General features: G+C 51.2%; 2 protein-coding genes across 2 annotated transcripts; both read left to right on the plus strand.

The window, feature by feature from the left end:
- The first annotated feature begins 6,065 nt into the window (after positions 1 to 6,065).
- KVR01_012169 (uncharacterized protein) lies at positions 6,066 to 13,267 on the plus strand. Its single transcript, XM_044788657.1, has 3 exons — positions 6,066 to 8,445; positions 8,592 to 8,888; positions 9,164 to 13,267. The coding sequence occupies exons 1-3, from the start codon at positions 8,024 to 8,026 to the stop codon at positions 11,646 to 11,648; spliced, it is 3,204 nt and encodes a 1,067-aa protein (XP_044638747.1). The 5' UTR covers positions 6,066 to 8,023; the 3' UTR covers positions 11,649 to 13,267.
- A 582-nt stretch (positions 13,268 to 13,849) lies between these two features.
- Positions 13,850 to 15,385, plus strand: KVR01_012303 (uncharacterized protein). The gene is made up of 2 exons (XM_044789305.1): positions 13,850 to 15,042; positions 15,148 to 15,385. The coding sequence occupies exons 1-2, from the start codon at positions 14,199 to 14,201 to the stop codon at positions 15,294 to 15,296; spliced, it is 993 nt and encodes a 330-aa protein (XP_044638881.1). The 5' UTR covers positions 13,850 to 14,198; the 3' UTR covers positions 15,297 to 15,385.
- Positions 15,386 to 19,775: the final 4,390 nt, after the last annotated feature.

Genomic DNA, 19,775 nt, shown 5'->3' on the forward strand with positions numbered 1-19,775 from the left:
TCTAGTCCTTCTCGCTCCGAATCCTCCAGGCTTCCCTGTTCCCGCAGCACCACTGACAGATCTGTCCCAGCAAGTAACCCCTCTGGGTGCAGAGATTCATGTCTCTCCTCATGTCATCGAAGAATTGGGATGTTGCAGTAGATGTTTTCAGCCTCTTTGAACTTCTCGGCCTGTTTCGTGCCCTGATGTCCGAGACACACAGCCAGATTACCCTTAACCATGCCAAGGTGGTTATTGCTGCACGGTAGTAGTTATCTGCTGTGGCTGTTCAGTGCTGATCGCAAATTCTTCTCCGCCGCTTCATACTCTGCGCGCTGTATCTGCAAGTCAACCAATTTCGTAAGGCTGGCGACTGAGTCAGGACGCCCATTCCTAGTGAGAACGGAAATTTGCGCACCCAGAATCAGAAGGCGCGCACCCTCCCTACTATTTAACCAATTAGAGTATAGAACCTTAAAGTCCTCATAACTTCAATAAATAAGTATTCTTCGCGATTTTAGGGGCTATAAATAGGGTGGGTTGGTCCTTTGGGAACTCGGGTCGTGCCTACCTAGGTACCGACCCTACTTACAGCCCTTCGCTACTTAGTATGCTTCGCGCTTTGGGGCTCGCCCCCTTCGCCCTAGCTGGCCCTTTCGTAGAAAACGTCTTATATTCTATACCTCTTAGTTAGTAGATAGGTGTGCGCCTTTTGATTCTGGGTGTGTGAATTTCCGTTCTCTTTCTAGCAAAGTTTTACTTGACTCCAAGACGCGCAACAAGATCCATGTCCTCGGCTTCCTCATGTTGACCTTCCCGTGGAAGGATACCATCTACCCTGGTCTGGCTTGTCAGACTATCTGCATGGGTTTCGACAAGCAGTTCTATTCTTCTCGCGAAGAACTTTCTCCGTCGGGATTTCTTCCTCGATTCATTTATCTTGCTTTTCTTTTAGAAGGGCAGGGTTTGGACACACTCTCAAGCGTCTCTGGGTGGTCCAAAGTCAAGGTCTTCTTTCTAATGTCAAGTGCCTCGCTAGCCAGTTCGGTCGCCTTGTCATAGTCCCCGTCTCTTTTCAGAGTGGGTGCCAGTGAACGACTCTAGGGCTTTGCTTCTTAGATTCTCGGTCTTTCGATCGTTGGCAGGCGACTGGGGATGCCGCATAATCTCCTTATTCGCTGTCCTCGCCGGACGATACAAGGTCTACCCTTTCAAGGCCACTACTCACATAGCCTTGCCAGCTAGAGAGTAAAGAGGGATTCAGGACCGAAATGTGTGGTCCTGCCTTTCCCAGCCCTCTTTGATAGCCACGCAGTATGGGCCGTGGTTTTCCATTATGCCGGCTTGACTGTTCCGTCATACTCAATGTCTCTGGGAATTCCACTCGGGCAAACCTCCACAACACCTCTGTCCTCAGATGTCCTGGACCGCACGTGTGGATACTATCTCCACGAACCACTGAAATTGGGGACACAGCTCAGAACGCACTCCACGATGGTAAGAAACCTTCACGTAACTAGGTGCGCCAGAGGCTCGAGCCACCATCAGCGTGAGTGCATGTGATCTGGTCTGCTAGTCTGCCGGCTCCTGTGAGAGGGTGAGAGTCTCCAGGACGGAAGTGGCAAGACGACACCGCGATGTGTTGTCCCGCAAAGTCAAAGGCGTGGAGAAAAGTGGGAAACCGGTGAGTAAATGTAGGAATCAAAGGGTTGGGCGTGATTTAGCCATGCGGCGTTACCTTGGGCTCTGCTCAGCTCTGTGAGCCACTTTGGCTACAACCTTGAGCTGGTGATCACCTAGGCATGACTACAGGAGATGCTAAGACGCCACCACCCGGGACCTCGGGAGATCAAGTACTTAAGCAGGACAATGACGCTGCTGACTGCAGCCTGTAGGCGCAACAAGTCCAGGTGTACTGATTTCAGTGGCCAGCTGGCTGGTGGCTTGTATTGCATGGAAACTTGACAGTGAGAAGACTAATGATGAAGGGTAGCTACAGCCTGCATAATGAAATGCATGCCAAGGCTCACTATCATCTGCAACATTGAGTTCTTCCCCTATCGGCGGCCGGTAGGCAATAAGGTACATGTATCAGGCTTCCTAAAATGTGCGAATATAAAAGCGAGGTACTCAATTCTTTTTAGGGTCTTTTCCCGTCCATCGCGTCTACTAATGAAGGACGGCATTTACTACAATACCGACCGGCTGTGCCTCTGGAACTCACGTCACACCTCTCACGGCGTTGGCCCCTGGTCAGCTTGGCCCGGCTTTTCAGTCACGTACTAGATTGGCCCGAGTACGGCCACCTAGGCCGGCAAATGGGCGAGTTATACAAATACTACTCGTTGAGACTTGACAATGCTCATCCACGGTGAACCCGGTGGGGCTCGTCGAACGACTGAGAGCACTTGACAAAGGAAGAGCATTTGCAAGCCCAGGCCATCCTCAACTCGAACATCACAATGTTTGCAGGCGAAAAAGCGCTTTCCGAAGATTTCAAGATGATAAACGAGGATGCTTCCGCCCACTTACATTAGAAGAAATGGATGGCACGCGCACGAGATATGGCGATCGCAATTGTCTCCGTGCTGACAAGAGGCAATGAGAACAAAATCTTTCAAGCACAACCCATCTATCTGAAAAGCGTAAGAAAGCCAAATTAATCGACTATTCCGAGAGCCACGTGAAGGAACTCGTGGAAAGGATGAGCAGCCTGACTACAGAACTGATTGACCTTTTGTCGACTGCCAAAGGAAATGTGCTGTCGAGATATGGGAACTTATAGAGATCCTTCGAGGGTTGAGAGAAGTCATCAATGAACAAAACAATATCTTGACCACTGAGTTAAAGATAGCCAAGATGCCTGTTCCCGTGCTAAGTACTCCTAATTTCAACACCGTCGGCAGAAGACAGTTGTGATATCACCCGTGTGTGTGATTTGATACAAGCACAATTCGGGAAGGTGCTGGACCACTCGAAATGCAAGAAATAAAAGCTAACCCATGGAACAATTCGCGAGGGAACACAGTCGGTGTGCAGGGCGAAGCAGTTCATGGAGGGGTCACTCGGCCAGTCGGGAGGGGTTGAGGTCGGGAGGGTGGGCTCTTGCAAATAAGGCACCCAATCAGACCCAGCAGACCACGGATTCCATATGGTTCTGTGTATGCAATGCACATGTAGAGGTGCAATGACGCCGCCGTAAGCAGTATTACCTGTTGTCAGAAGGGAAGACGTGGTCGAGACTCCCCCGTTGTTTGACTCTTTTCATTTTGCCGTTCTGAGGCTCACTAGCCTCAAGTATTATGTGTCTCGATCCCGAGACCCAAAACAAGCTTTCAGCACCTTGAGAAGGAATGTTCGACACAAATCGAACTGGTCATATCACTCTTATGCTGTCCTCTACACACCATCTGAACGACCTCTTTGCAACCTTTCCTGTCTGTGCCTAGTAGACAGAATTTTCACCTATCTAGTGTCATGGAGCCCAACTATGTGACCGCGATCATAATCATAGTACTCGTCACCACCGCCGTCGCTGTAACAGGATGCTTATACAGCGGGATTCTGAACTGCACGCGGTTGGGTTTCCGACGCCAACGGCGAGTGTCCAGCCGCTTCTCGAGCGGGACATGGCCCTCTGATGAAGAGTATGGAGGCAGGGGGTTCGCCGGACTCGACGGCTACTACCACGGCGGAGGAGGCCATGCGCAACCCATGCGCCCGCCCGCAGGCTTTCGGGATGGGGGCTTTGGAGGTGCGGTTAACGTTCCTCCTCTTCCTCCTCAAACGTTCCGACCTCCTGCTGGTTGGGGCAACCGTAAGTCGCCATTTTGCAGTTGAGACCAGCCAGAGCTGACTTTCATGAGACTGAGCCCTTGTCCACGTTGATCCGAGAGACCGCATCGGTGATCGTCGACACAGGAAGCGTCGACACACGCTGAGGCAGACGCATAGGTCGGGCAGTCGGGGCCTTTCTAGGAGATAGATCATTTTAGGATGATTAGCTAGATAGGATTTAGGATTAGAAATTCTATTATCTAACTCTTCTTATTAAATATTAACTAATAATTATATATTAAATAATTATAAATATAAAATTAACTTAAAATTATATTATTTTTAAATAATAAAAAGTTTATAATTATAAATATAATTAAAATTAAAATTCTTTATATAATTTATTTAAATATTTTTATACTTTTAATAATAAATTTAAAGCTAATATTTATACATTTAGTAAGTTAATCTATACACTTAATATTTTCTTTTTATACACTTAATACCTAGTTTTATATATAAAACTTATATAAAACTATATACCTAACTAAGATTCTTTAAATTTTTAATATTTTAAGTATAAACCTCTTTTATAACTCTTTTGCCTTTATTTTTTAATAGCTCTTCTAATATACCTTCTAATATACCTTTTAATATACCTTTTAAGCTATATATATTTAAGTATTAATTAAGTATTTAAATATTAATTAAACGTTAAAAGGTTAGAAGTTTAAAGTGTTAGAGGGTTAGAAAGGGTATTAAAAGGTTAGAAAGAGTATAGTCTTTATCTTTACCTTTTTAACTTCTAGCTTTCTAGTATTTAGTTAGTATTTAAATGCTTAGTTAGTACTTGAATGTGTGTAGCTTAGAAAGCCTGTTAGAAGGTCTACTAGAAGGGCTGCTAGAAGGGCTGCTAGAAGGCGTGCTAGAAGGGCTGCTAGAAGGGCTACTAGAAGGTGTACTAGAAGGTGTGCTAGAAGGTGTGCTAGAAGGGCTACTAGAAAGTAAAGGTGAAAAGTATTAAAAATTAAAAAAAAAACTTATATTATAAAGTTACTTAATACTAACTTAGAAAATACTTATAAATATAAGAGAGTTATTAAGAAAAGTAGGTATTAAATATATAAATTAACTTATTAAATATATAAATATTAGTTTATAAATTTATTATTAATATTAAATATTAATAATTTTAAAAATAAGTTTAATTTTAAATTTAATTTATTTAAATTAAAATTATAATTATTTTAAAAAAATTATTATAAATTTATAATTATTTTTATAATAACTTATTATTATTAATATAAAATATTATTATTATTATTATTTTAAAAATAATATTTTTATATAATATTAATTTTTAATATATTTAACTTTAATTATTATAGGTGAATTAAAGGTATATATCTATAACTAGAGCCCCTTCTAAAGGGAGAGCCGAAGGGCAGAAGAAGTAACCCTAACCCTCGGCCCTCGGACACGGTTGGTGCGGCGTGGTTACTGTGGTAAGGTTGGCAAACAAGATTGCAGTGGTGTTTTAGTTGGCGGGCCCCGTGAGATTGGACCCCTAGACGCTCGGGACCCTTGGCCCGTTGCAGGCATGGACCCGGGTGTGGCGAGGTGGGCGGGGTGATTTACACGAGACCAACAAGTCATGTTTATTATTACATAGTACAGCTTTGGCGTTGGTTGCCCGTGCAGCGGTGATTGCAGTGGTGTAATAATAGCAAGTGACGGAATCGATGTGGGAATAGTATCAGAACAGTCCTCTTGGCGAGGAAGAGGCACCCGACCAACGGAAACGTTTGGGTTTGTGTGTGTACTTTGTCACACCAGCGAGCGAGCTGAGGGGCCGGGCATGTCGCCACGAAGGCCCCAACTCTGTTCTTGTTGCTGTTGTTGCTGTGTTGCCGTTATGATCATTTGGTGGGGAACCTCGGGAGGAAGGTGGCTGGCTATGTACGTACTGCAGGTAATAAGTTTGTACAGGATTCACCCCTAAACTTTGTCACTCGGGGACTTCACCCATGAAAAAATACGACCTTAACAGACCAATCAGATCTTCTCTTTCTACTCTTAAACGGTGACTTCTATACCGTTACGCTCACTACCGTTATATTACACCTAAGTACTTTACTTTCCTAGTAATCCTACCTTAGAACCTAGTACTACTATGTTCCTTTTTATAGTTTTAAGGTAGCCGGGGTATCCATTTCTAGCCTCTTGGAAGTCACTCTTTGACAAAGATTAGGGGTCTACCCTGTATTTATTATTAGACCAGACTTGGTTGTTGGGCACCCTTTTGGGGTGCGGCTGGGACGAACGGGTGCACGCGGCGATGCGAACCTGTCACCCATCACTGGCATGCTGCCTGTCAGACGGGCAATATTTGAACTGCCCAGGTGGTGCAGCTCAGCTGGGACTGCACGTGCAGAAGTACGGTACAGATTGCAGTTGATGTCGCTCATGTCGCGTGGCTGAGACGGCAGACCACAGGAGGTTGGTTCAATGTTAGTCTAGTTGGTTACTGATAGATAGACGCTGGGTTTCAGCCCTACCACTGGCTGGGGGGGGGGGTTGTATGTCTCTGTGTTTGTGTTTGTGTCTGTGTCCGCGTTCGCGTGTGTGTGTGTGTGTGTTCGTCTGTGGCGTGTGTTCGTCGTGTGTGGTGCGTGTCTGTTCTGTCTGGCGATGGAACATGCACAGCCAGTCGTCGTGCTGCAACCAACACCACCTACAGACGGCGGCAGGGCGGCAAAAAGACCCACGCCTGTCCTGTCTCGGGATGGCCTTGCGCAATGTCGCCTTCTCATCGAATGACTGGCCAGGGTCGCATCGTCCCGACTCCGGTGGTTGAGGGGATGGGTGGATGGGATGGGATTGACTCCAGACGGATTTCAGGTTTTCCTGGCAACCTGGTCGGCAGGTCGGGTTCATCATGGCGGTGCAGGATGCAGGTGCCGAGCCTGCGAGCCTGCGAGTGTGTGGCGGATTGGCAGATTGGCCTCCCATGATCGTCAGGGCTGCCTCCAGCTGCCATTCTAGCAGATCCAGATGATCCTTCCGGCTGCCCGCCCCATCTGTCTGTCTGTTCGGACGAGAGGCCAACTGGCTACAGTTCTTGTTTTCTAACCCTTTTTATTTTTCCATCCAGTGAGCTGTCAATAATAATAATAATACTGGGCCCCAGTCTCGTCCATAATCGCGCACTTCAAGGTTGCTCGGACATGTCGTTTCGCCCTCGTCGGGCCACGTCCAGCCGTCACATCACATCTACGACCCTCCAATAAAACCATCAGTCGGTCCACCTCGGCAGTCAATCAATCAACAAGTCAATCGATCAATAAACCAATCTGTGCAGTGCAGACCCAGTCCACAATTCAGCTGACCACCACCGTCGTCGCCCCACCGTCCTCATTTCGAACCAAATCAATTCAATCTTGTTTTGATCCTTTTTGGTCGTGGACAAACCCACCTCTCCTCTAGGCCCTCTCGTGTCTTGGCCAGACTTCATCTGATCTTTCCGCACCATTGCGAAGCACAGTCCACCGCAAAAAGAAGCACATGCGTACCCGCACCCAAGCGCAAATCCACCCGGCCCACTCTCGAACCGCAAGCGCCCCGCCCACATCCGATCTCTTGGTTTCACGGGCTCTGCGGCTACTGTTCGGGGGCGAGATTGCAGTGCTCACTGCTCGGAGGAGGGAACAGAAAGAGGACAGGCAGGAAGGCAGGAAGGCAGACAGGCAGACAGGCAGACTTACACACCATACTACATACACATGGTCCGAGTGACGATCAGACATAGCGAGTACGACAGAAGGCATCGCGCAGCCGAGAACGCCACCCGAAACGGCCGGCAGCCTGACCAGGGCAAGCAACACTTGAGGATCGCCGACTAGCTGTGTCAAGAGAGACGACACCCCTCCCGATAGCTGTTTGTCTTCCACAGGCCTGGTCGCTTAGGAAGACACCAGTAAAGTACTGTCGCTTTTACTAGCGAGGGGCACACACACACACACACAAAAAAAAAAGAGCAGGAGCAAGGGAGCAAGGAGCAAGAGGCCAGGAGCCAGGACAGGGAGCCACGGACAGGAGAGGGGGCCAAGCACACTCGATCCAGGCGCCGCCACACCCATTCTCGGTAGTCTGGCAGCTCGTGCTTGCAGTCTTGGTGACCAAGGCTCGTAGCAGGGCGCATTAACTCGGCTCACGGGCCAGAGAGGGGCTTCCCTTCATTTCAAAGGGTCCCTGGGAAATCGCGACAATGTGGGACCGCTTCAGGTCGACGCCAGCAGCCGCAGCGCCGGGCCACCACGACTCGTCGCCTTCCACCTCGACGAGGCAACTGCAGCAGCAGCAGGCACAGCAGCAGCTTCCTTCCTCGACCACCACCAGCGTCCACAACAGCAACAGCAACAGCACCACCAGCTCGCTCCTGACCAACCCTCTTGCCAGCAGCAGCAACCACGGCAACCACAACACCTCCAACAGCTGGCAGCCACGGTCATCCGTCATTGCGCAGCGCCAGCGCCAGCAGCAGCCACACAGCAACAACCGTCAACACCACAACCAGCTGCGATCCGCCTCGACAGACAACTACTACCCCGGCGGCAGCGTGGGCGGACACGGGGGATATCAGTACAGCATCAAGGGAGGCCAGCCCCCGCCCAGGCCACTCAGGGAATTGTGCGTATATTCATCCCATCCCCATCCCTAGTCTATTTCTATACTATCGCCTTGTCACTGCGTCACCCCTCGCTACTCACATGTCCGAGACGACAATACAGGACAAGGAACAACACCAGCTAACCTGTCCACGTACCATCTTGTAGCCAAGTCCCGCCGCCCGTTCACCCCCCTCCACGCCAGCAGACCTTCCCCCAGCAGTCGTCGCGACAACAGCTGCACCCGCCCAGCGCACACGCCCGACACGAGTCCAGGGACTCCCTCGCCGGCCGCCCGACCTCGTCTGTCTACTCCCAGCCCTCGCCCCTGCACACAACCTTTGCGCCCCAGCGAGACCAGCGAGACCAGCGCGAGCAGCCCAACGTCGTGCGACACCATCCACAAGACGGCTTTGACGACGTTTCTCCCCCGAGTTCCCCCGAGTTGTTGTCGCCCGGAAATGTGTATGTAAAAGTAGCTTTTCTTTGACAAGTCGCAAGTGGCCTTGCCTCTGAGGACGTTGGATCGTCCCTCCTGGGCCGGCGCTGGCGGCATTGGTGTTGCACGCTGGGGGCGGCTTGAGACTGGTCAATCCTGTCTCGCGGCCGGGCCTTGCAACCCCTGGCCCGCACCCCATTGTCCTACGCTGGGCGCCCTCTTGGTCTATTGCGCTCTGTGGTTGATTTGAACCCTCTCCTCGTGAAGTACTTGCTAACACTGCCTGCGCTCATCGCTACAGACCAAACCTCGACATCTCCCCCATAGACGAAGAAGACGACCTCGCCTACCGCCAACAACCATTGCCCAAGATGTCTGCCGTCAGTGGTCTCCCCTCCCAGCAGCGGGCCGCCAGCCGACAGGCCGAAACCCCGTCTCCCAATGCTCGATCAAACATCCCCATGATGCGCCGCGAGAAGAGGCAACAGAGGGATGCAGCTGCAGGCCGGCTGAAGGCGTCCCCCAGCCAGGATGCCCTGCGCCAGACACCACCCCGCGAACAACAGCCTCTGCGGCCCATGAACAGCGGCGAAAGATTACGACAGCCCTCGCCAGTCCCACACTCACTCAAGGCCATGGACAGCCGGGAACGGCTGCGGCAGCCCACCGTCGACTACAGCCAGAAGCCAGGCAGCAGCAACGGTCGACCGCGCGGCGAGAAGAACCCGCGGTGGGACCCGATGACGGGAGAGATCGCCATGAACAATGAGAAGTCAAGGCCATCGCAGGTCAAGCCGCTCGAGTTTGCACGTGGTTTCGGGCTGGGAATAACCTCATCGGCAACGGCAGAGCGGGGGCCCACGTCACCAAACCCACCCAGGGGCGCATCGAGTATGAGCGATCGCGTTCGGCAGATGGGTTCGAGGATGGGCGTGGGATCGGGCCTCAAGAACCAGCCCCAACCCCAGCCCGAGAGTAACACCGACCCCGCCGCCGCCGCCTTCACCTCCAACCGGCCGGGCTGGCGAGGCGCATCCGGGCGGACCGCCATCGTGGAGCCCGTCAAGGACAACCCGGAGGTCGCCCCGCTCAAGATCCCACCACGGAGTGACAAGCGGAGCTCGCCACGGCCGTTTGGTGGGCCCAGCCCGAGCCCCAGCCCGAGCCCCAGCCCGAGCCCGAGCCGCGGGCTTCATAGTCCTGGCGGCGGCGGGCTCGGCGGTGTTGATGCTGCCATGTCCAGTCCACCCATCAGTCCTGAAACCCAGCTGAGGGAGCAGGACCAGAAGCAGCAGGCTGCAGGCGAGGCTGCTGCAGGGAAGGGCCCGCTGCTGAGCCCCAGTGGCCTCGGGGGCAGCATGGCCAACACCATCCGAAGAATCATCCCATCCTCGCAGCGCCTCCCTAGTGGAGCGGGAGCGACTGCAACTGCAGTCAGTGCGGGTGTCAGCCAGCAGCAGGGCTATCCCAGCCCGCCCCTTTCCAGCAGCCCCTCGCACCCTGCCACACTGGCCCAGCAACAATCTGCATCTGTCAATGCCAACGGCGGCGCTAATCATGCAACCACTGCTACTGGTGCGGCCGCCGAGCCCGACAGCCACGCATCTGACACCTACCACCGTTCTCAATCATCGTCTCCGTCACCACCGCCTCCGCAATCACAAGAACCGCACTCGCTGTCCTCATCCGCAGAGCCCTCCCCGACTGCGTCCCAGGCACCCATCCGAAGGAAACAGGTTGGTAGCGGCGGGCCTCCTTCGGCACACCTGCACCCAGGCCGCGGCGCGCACCACCAGCCCAAGGAGTCGTTTGCATCATCTGTCTACTCGCAGCAGACCGAGGACGCCGGCCATGCGTACCAGCAGCAGCAGCATCATCCCAGCGACGAAATAGCCCCCAGGCCGACCATCGATATTCGAAACCTCCCTGGAGCAGGCAACGCCGACTCGCCATACGAGCAGCCACCCTCACGTTTCAGCGTAACCACCTACGCGACCTCTGCACACACCTCCACACCCCGCGAATCCCTCGAGCAGTTCGACCGCAATTACTACAACGAGGCCGACGCCCCTCCGCTGCCCACTCCTCCCAAAGACTACGCCATGAACTCGTACCTCGACAGCGACAACGCAAGAAGCACCACCAAACAAACCAAGGGCCCCAGTGTAATGGACCGTAGCCGGCCAAAGACCCGCAACGGCAGCAGCAACTGGGACGACGAGAACGCAGCCCCCGTCAAGATCAGCCTCAGCCAGCCGTGGATGTCGACGTCGGGTGCCAATAGTGCCGGTATCAACGCCCAGAACTCCCCACCGCGGTCCAGGAAAGAAGCACCCCGAGGCCCGCGCGAGCAAGCCCCCAAGGAAGTTCGGGGTCTCCTCGGCCTCCGCAACGACTCGATGAATACCTCGCGCCCCGCCTCCATCCTGTCCGTCGACAAGGCCCTCCCCGCCGCCCCGCCCGAGTTGTCTGCCGAGACCACCAAGGACCGTGTTGCCATGCTCAACGCCCAGCTGCAGAGCCTCGGCAACAGGCGGATCAACATCAACAAGAGCATCAAGCAGATGACGGAGCTCATGCCCCAGGACAACCTGATGGCCACGCCTGAGGTGCTGCGCAAGCGCGAGATGGAGAAGCGCAAGGTGGATGACCTGCAGCAGGAGCTGGCCGACGTGCAGCGGGAGGAGCACGAGCTGGGCATGAAACTGCACCGCGCGTACAAGAAGCTGGATCGGCAGGCGGCCTACGAGCCCACAACGTTGTGGGTCAGACGCGCGACGGGGTGAGTGGCGGGTTGCTTTTTTGTGCCTATTCTTCCTTGACTCTGTTTTTTTGTTTTTTGCTGTTGATTTTTCATCTTGCTCTTCACAAGCTTTTTGCACTCTTCCCTTGATGTTGAGCGACAGCGCTACGATACCTCGCCCGCAAACGACGGGCGGAATGACGGATACCACGCTCTCGAAGAAACTTGCTACCTGTCCATAACATGTTTCCAAGATACTGTACAATATCATCACCATGCGGACCCAAACATCCCGTGGTAGGGTCTCCAACACACCCAAACCTCTCACCCTGTGATATGTGATCGGGATGGCCATACCGTGATATCCATGCCTGTACTAAGAAATCAGTTCACCAGCCCAACAGGGTGTGCTGCTCCTAACAGTTGTGGGTCAGCATCCTGCCAGTGTAGAGTACACCTAAGAAATCCATTACTCGCTTGAGCACATGCACCACATCACTCATGCACGATGACTTACCTTACCCCAAGGGTCCTCCTGCCCCTCAGCAACGTGCTGAGTGGGCAAGCAACCCCATCCAAACGCAGACTCCACCCCCACCCACCTACCTGCCACCACATCCTCCTCCACAACCACGGTCCCTACCTGGGGTAACCTACCCTACCTGCAGCCCACTTCACTCACAGCAAGGACTGCCCTCCCTCCCTCTTCCTCCCCTCCCCACCCTTCCATACACACCACTTTTTTTTTGTATCTTTCGTAGTATCTATCTGTCAGTCAGTCAAGTCCTGCAAACATTGAAGGCAGCTAGCTAACCATGTGTTTTCACCTGTCTAGCGACATTATTTATTCTGCCGTGGGCGGGCTGATTGTCTGCCTGGGCCTCGTGTATTATTTTCGGTATGGGTGGGTGGGGGTGTGAGCTGTGCTTGTATGGCCGCTCCACCAGACCCCGAGATGCTGTCTTCTTGGGGAGACGCGTGGACAGTTAACGGGTCTTACATACTGCCAGCGACACCACTCCCTTGAATTGGATATTCTGGCCGTTTGACTGGGCGGGCAGAGCGTATGGCTAGCAGTTGCGCAATCCCGTTGCACGACGGGGTCGTGGGTGAGTGTGTTTTGTCTTCTTCTTCTCTGTCCCAGCTTCACTTCTGTTACTCTCTTTTCCTTCTTTTCTACAATCTACTTTGGCTATTGATTGATTTGTAATTTGTGCCAGTGGCAATGGTGTTTTCTTCTCCTGGGTAGTACCTACGTACTTACCATCAACCTTTTTTTCTGTTGACTTTTGAGGACTGTTTTCTGGTTAACTATGTAATTGATGCACGAGGATGGAGACGGGCTCTGTACGCCATTTCAGCTTCTTGTTAATTCTTTTTAGAAATCCTTTTTCCATGTACATACATATTTACACCATCACAACTTCTGGTCTCTTTCATCCTTATATTTCATGTATATATGCGTTGTCATGAGCTTCCATGGTGTTGCACCCCGAGGCTGACTGCCTTGCTATGCACGTCTATTCTTATTGTTCATACTTAGCGTTGCGACACAGCGCTGCACATCTATTATTTTTTTAGGCTTTGTGTTTATAATGGCTGAGGCTTTAGATGTATATAATATCATTAATGTTGGTCAATTTATGCATGTCTGGTGTTGAAGCTGATCCATTGCCCTGTTCAACGGAATGGCGGGTTCATCAGGTGGTCGGGAACAACAGTATCCTTCCTGGCGACATCTGCCTAGGGTTGCCTGAGAACCACTGCCTACCGCACGGATAGATCCTGATCTACCGTAGCACCGACGCAGATCCTGTAAATCTACCACAGTAGCACACTGCAACCGTTTCGGCTGCCTCCCTACCGGCGACGTCCCCCATCTTCGGTGAGTAACACCCGAGGCGGGGCCTGCAGGGTGGACACGACCACGGGATCGCGCCACCGTAGGGGCCCGACTAAAGTACCACGTTCTGGCTCGGCTATCGTATTTAGAGCAAAGTGAGTTGTCAAAAACGTGTTTGGTTTCGCCCCAGAGCCAGAGCCTCATCCGAGACCAGACTTCGAGCTACTAGTACTCACTAATGTCGGCCAAGAATGCAGGCGTCGGCACTTCCAACCAATCCATCCAGCAGTGGTTTGACAGCGTCGAACGTGCTGGAAGTTCAGAAAGCTTATATTTACGGTGAGCGTACCGAAGTAGGTGCATACCGCGGCAGTGAGCGAATAATCAGAATGAGTGGTCCCCAGTTCCCCGCCAAAAAAGGGACCCCGGGGCCCCTGGATACGGCCGTGATGAGGCCTTTTTACCTTGCCCTGCTCGCGTATGGCTGCTGGTGGCAGTGAAAAAGTGGGGGCGGAGGGTCTGAAAGGCCGGATGCAGCCAATATGCTTCGTCCACGCGCCTGTTTGACTCTGTGTCCTTACGACGGGGAGGCAGTGACTGGCGAGGCCTCCCCGTCCACCGTATCTCTGGCCGTATTTATAGTCCCGATGAGAGAGCGGTCTTTGGGTGCTTGGGACCTGGTTTCACAACACTCTGCAACTTACCACCATCTGTCATAATACACTTTCCGCGAAACCCAAATTTACAACCATGGATTTCATCAACAAGTTTAAGCACGGCGACGAGTCGGAGCATGAGGAGCACAAGAAGCACGGCGAGACTGAGAGCGAGACCGCCGCTCAGGCCACCGGCTCAACCCAGCAGGAGGAGTCCCACAGCGCGGCTGAAAATGCCGCAGACAAGCACGAGGAGCACGAGGAGCACGAGCACAAGCGGGACTTCCTGGGCAAGCTCATCGGCGGCAGCGGCCACCACAGCAAGCACGGCTCGGGCGACGAAAAGGACAAGGACAAGAGCTTCTTCGACAAGCTGCATAGCAAGGAAGACCGGGAGAGGAAGAACCTGGAGCTCGAGAAGCGGGAGCTGGAGCTCAACTTCGAGCTGGAGCGGGTGCTGAAGGAGCAGAAGGACAACCAGGGCTTCTTCGACCGGCTCAAGGACAAGTTCGACGGCGACGTCGACAAGGAGAAGGTGCTGGAGCACCCGCCCAGGGACGAGGACGGCGAGAAGCCCAGCTTCTTCGACAAGCTGACGGGCAAGGACGAGCGGGAGAAGAAGGCGGTCGAGCTGGAGCGGAAGGAGGCCGAGATCAGGGCCGAGCTGGACAAGGTCAAGCACGACAAGAAGGAGAACCAGGACCTGCTCGAGCGCATCAAGGACAAGCTCGACGGCGAGACCGACGACGAGGAGGAGCGCAAGAAGGCGCACGAGAAGCCGAGCTTCTTTGACAAGATCACCGGCAAGGCCGAGGAGGAGGAGCGCCGGCGCAAGGAGGAGGAGGACAGGAACGCCTTCAAGAAGCTGGGCGACCGCATCAACGAGGGCCTCGGGGGCGGGCACAAGGCCGAGGAGAAGGAGGATTTTCTCGATAAGAGTAAGTGACACACCGTTGCCACCCCCTTAGAGGACCCATTGGATCCCGATGGATAAATGACTCGGGCTGGCTACATATGTACCCTAACTAACATTGCTTTTGCAGCTATCGACGGCTTCCAGGAGCACATCCTCCGCAAGGGCACCCAGAGCAACGAGAGCGCCTTTGAGCAGGCCAAAGACGCACAGATTGCCGCGGCGATCCGGAGTCAGCTGCACCTGAAGGACAAGAAGGATGATCATCATAAGCATTAGGTTGTAGTCTGGACGGTGTGAGTTTCCGTGGCGCGCAAGTCTTGAAACTTGCGGTCAGTAGTTAACACTTAGCATACACTGCATGAATCAAAAAAAAAAATGAATGAACAATTACGTGGACCTAAGGCTTTTCAGGAGTGATGCAACAGGTGGTTAGCAGATATTCTTTGAAGTAGGTCATCCGCCTTGTGATGTGTACCTCAGGTACACAGAAATATGAAGTGTTGCCATCACTTTGACAGGGCTGCTGGTATTGCGGCTGGTTCAACAGCATGCGCATAATTCTGTTAAAAGTGGCAAACAGCAACATGAGTTTGTTACCTATACGATGACACCCAAACATGGGTTCTGATGGTAGCCAGCCCGTAGGGCAAAGTTATGGCGATGAAACAGCTGAGTCGAGACATACTAGAATGACTAACTGAAAACTAAAATCCTAGAAACTAACTTGGTCTGACTAAGAAATTCAGGAGTAGTTTTAGAACCCTGGGAGTTGCTTAACGAGGTTCTAAAATACATTTCCGTAAACTCAAACGCCGTGTCTTTGACTATTTATCCTTGTACTAATATGGAGGCGCCGCATATGACTTGGGACGTACACGGAAGAACTAAACCAGGTATTGATCACCCGTCGAATGTCCCCTTAGTGTTACTCTAACATCAATTCGATTTCATTTGTCACCTTGGGTACTCATAGTGGTTTCGTTTTTAATCCCCATATATATAAAATATATATAGCGCCTTTATATAGTAATAAATACTTAAAACCTAGCGTCTAAAGAAATATAGTATTAATAATAATAAAAAAAGAATATAATATATAAGTATATAGCTAAGCTTTATATTATATAGATAAGGCTAGAAGGCATTACTCTTAATAATACTATATTAAAAAGTTAGTAAAATAGTTATATAGTAAGATTAAAATAATTTTAAAATAGCCCCTATAAGAAGAAAAATCCTATAATATAAGACTTAATAAGCTAACTCTTCCCTATTAATATACTTATTATATAACTATTTAAATCTACTCTTATTAAATAAACTAATATAATCCCTATCCTAAATATATAACTAATAGAATAGTAATACTATAATAATAAACTTATTTAAAAGCCTTTTATATAAATTTTATAAAAAATTAAAACCTTTTAAAAGTTAAATAAAGTTTATTTATTATATATTAAATAAATACTATATAAAGAAAGTAAAAGTTTAAACACTTAAAAGTTAAATCTTTCTTTTTTTAAATATACTACTTTATTATTAAAGATTTATTTACTTCTATATAATATATAAAGAATATAGTAGAAGAGGGAGCCTTATAAGGAAAGTTAATAACTCTATATATAAATAAGTTTAAGGGTATATATTAAATAATTATTAACTTTATATTTAAAGTATAAGTTAATAGTTAGTCTAAAAGTTAAAAAGACAATAAATAGATAAATACATAGTTAAACAAAAAATACAATATGGCCGAAGCCTGGGTACTCGTAATTGTGGCATTGTATCGATCGGAACAGCGGACCAATCATCCGGTGCTAGACCATCATGTCTCAAGGAATAGCAACTCCATCTGGTCCCACCATGTTTCTGTTTTGTCCCTTTGCCCCTTTCTGTGTGCGACCAGAAGTCGTATAGTGAAAATGAGATCGGTCAGCTCCTCCCGCCTTCACCAGGGAGACCAGTCGATCATGACACATTGGACCGAAGCTCCTCCGGGGATCAATGATTAGCTCAGTCCAGGCCTTTCCAGATCTGTTCTTTAGGTTCCATCTAAGGAGATGCGAGGGATGTTGAATCAGTCTCGTGATACTGGGTGATGGCATAGCTGGGCATAACGGCGCACACTCGTAACCTATCAACGATGAGGATCCATTGTATGATAGGCCTGCTTAAGCCGTCGGGTGTAAACGAATCAAGAATGGAACCAATTAGAAGAACGCCCCCTTTAAGAACACATTGCAAGTACCTAGAGATATTAGTATCTGGCAAGTCGGTTGGGGCGCTCATGGCAGCAACGGTGGCGTTTCGGCGGTCCCATCCGGACGTCCCGGTAAAACGGCACGGCGCTCTGCACCACTACCTAGGTGGCTAGGACACCACCTGGCTGGCCTGGCTAGCATCAGCCATGATCCAGTAGCTTCCGGGCCACGCACGTGGAAGTGGTGTGGTTGAGGCGTACTAGCCGGGTCCAGCCGTCGGGTATCTTTCCTTGTTTTTATTTTTGGCGCTTGACATATGTACACTAAATATGCGTGGGTTGCCGTTCCGCGCGTGGGTTACCGTTCCGCGCGTGGGTTACCGTTCCGCGCGTGGGTTGCCGTTCCTGCAGATGCACCCGGCGTCCGGCACACATATGCAAATGCAAATGCGCGTTCCTGCATGGTTTGGCAAAGGAGAAAAAAAAAGGAGCCTCACAGGAGGCGACATCCCCGGGCCCCGGCCCCGGGGAGGCGCAGCGCAGGTGCAGGCGGAGTTGCATCCCGGGGTTCTGCCAGCCCGCTGGCAAGTTACTCTCCTTTTCCCGCGGGTATGTAAGGGCGCGGTGGCCGCCAGGTGTGTCACGGTGTGCGCGCTTGTCAGTCGTGCAGCACGGTCAGTGCAAGGTTTCTTCGTGTTCTGTGGCGGGGGCAAACCTTGTATTGGTTGATTGCCTTTTTTTTTCTTCGCCCCCACTGATTCAGAAGGTTCGCAAGTCACACCAGTTGACTGCCTGGGCAGCTGGGAAAATCATAAACGCATGCAGCTGGACGGTCCAGGCCGGGCCGTGCGGACGGTTGGTAGTGTGTTGAACTGCGTGGAGGATTAGAGTTGTCGATGATCTCACACCGAACATTCAGGAAGAAGTAATAAGCCGGCAGACATTGCGAGGTGAGGTGGTGAATCGTGATGCTCGTGTGATATTAAGTACGGTGAGGTGCAGACAAGCTGAGTCTAATCAATTGATACAATGTGTCATCCCCTTGCTCCCAGAAGAAAAAAAGAAAATTGCCAAAAATCCCCACCACGTCCAAACTCTATAACAGGCTATTATTACATTATCCATCGGCCTTGTTGAGGCTCTTACAGGTTGCCCCGTGTGTCTGTTCTGTGCTGGTCTGTGCTTGATTTCGTCCTGGACTGTCCAGTCCGCCTGGGGGGTATTTTGTGTCTTTGCGCCGTCTATCCCTGTCTATAGCCTTTATTCTAATCCGTATCCTTGTCGCTTGAAAAACTCGTCAGAAGCAAATGGTGTGACTGCCGAACACGTCGGCCCTCTCATGTTCGAGAGAAAGAGTCATGAATGATGGAAGATGCCGAGCACGTTTACGTGGCAACCACCAACTTGAGAAAAAAATCTCCCCGTCGCCATGTCGTGTTTGATCATGGCTCATGGCTTGCCTGTGCCGCAAAACCTCAAAGCCAGAGGACCAGCTTATTTGGGGTTGGGCTTGGGCCTGGGGTTGTTGGTGGCAGAGACGTCATATGCACCACGAGGCATATTGAATATAGAGAGCCGAGCCCGAGTTGAGATGAGATGGGTGAGGTGGTGGGTAGGCACGCGACCTGGGCTGCGTGCAATGCAACGTGTGTTGTTTGGATGTGTGCCTCTCAAGGTGAAAACACGTGGGTCCAGGGAAGAACACGAGCCTCAGCTGTAGCGGACAGTTGTTGGTGGAGAGCCGCTTGCCGGGATGTTGGGTGGATGTGAGTGTGGGTATCGGGGAGCCGGCGGAAGATTTTTCTTTTTGACTTCCTTCTAGCGTCCTTCTGGAAGAATGTGCGGGAGACGATGCAACCGAGCAGAGTTTGGTATTGATGAACTAGAATGCAGTGCAGACAGAGAGCGGGAGAGACGGTGGGTGACGGAGAACTGCGTCGAATTCAGAGGCTCGGAAGAGGCCCAGGAGAGAGAAGTGATGCAGACGAGGTGAGAGACGGTGAAGCTGGATGCTGATGCTGGATGAGGTGGGATCTCGAGTTGAGGGAATCCGGAAGACCGAGACCATAATATACTCCACGCAGACAAGTTGTTTCAAGGAAACAACAGGAAAGAAAATTCGAACCGACAAGGGACGACAAGGGACGACAAGGGACGACAAGGGACCTGTTCACCGATCCCTACCCTCCAGGTACCTCATTAGCGGTGAGGCTTTCTTTTCTCCTACGCCGACCACGACACGCGCGAGTCGACTGCAAAGGTTACTGTGCACAGGGGCTCGCCCCACTGCCCACGTACCCGCAGGAATGGAAGGTGAATGGAAGGGATGCTCAAGAGCTTCCAGCACTCGGGGAAGCCATCCGATTCGGCGGCAGGGCTGAAGTACATGTGGGTGCTGCGCACAGAACCACGAGGCCCGGCGTCCGAGAAGGGCTTGACAGTTGGACCGCGAAGAAGTCCAGAGTAACCAGGTAGCATCCTGCCCTTCCCGCCTCCCGTTTCATGAACCGATAACTCGCGTCTGTTTCAACGCCTGCGCACGATCATCCCGT

Source organism: Diaporthe batatas (genome assembly GCF_019321695.1).
Source record: "Diaporthe batatas strain CRI 302-4 chromosome Unknown Contig00018, whole genome shotgun sequence".
Classification (NCBI taxonomy): domain Eukaryota; kingdom Fungi; phylum Ascomycota; class Sordariomycetes; order Diaporthales; family Diaporthaceae; genus Diaporthe; species Diaporthe batatas.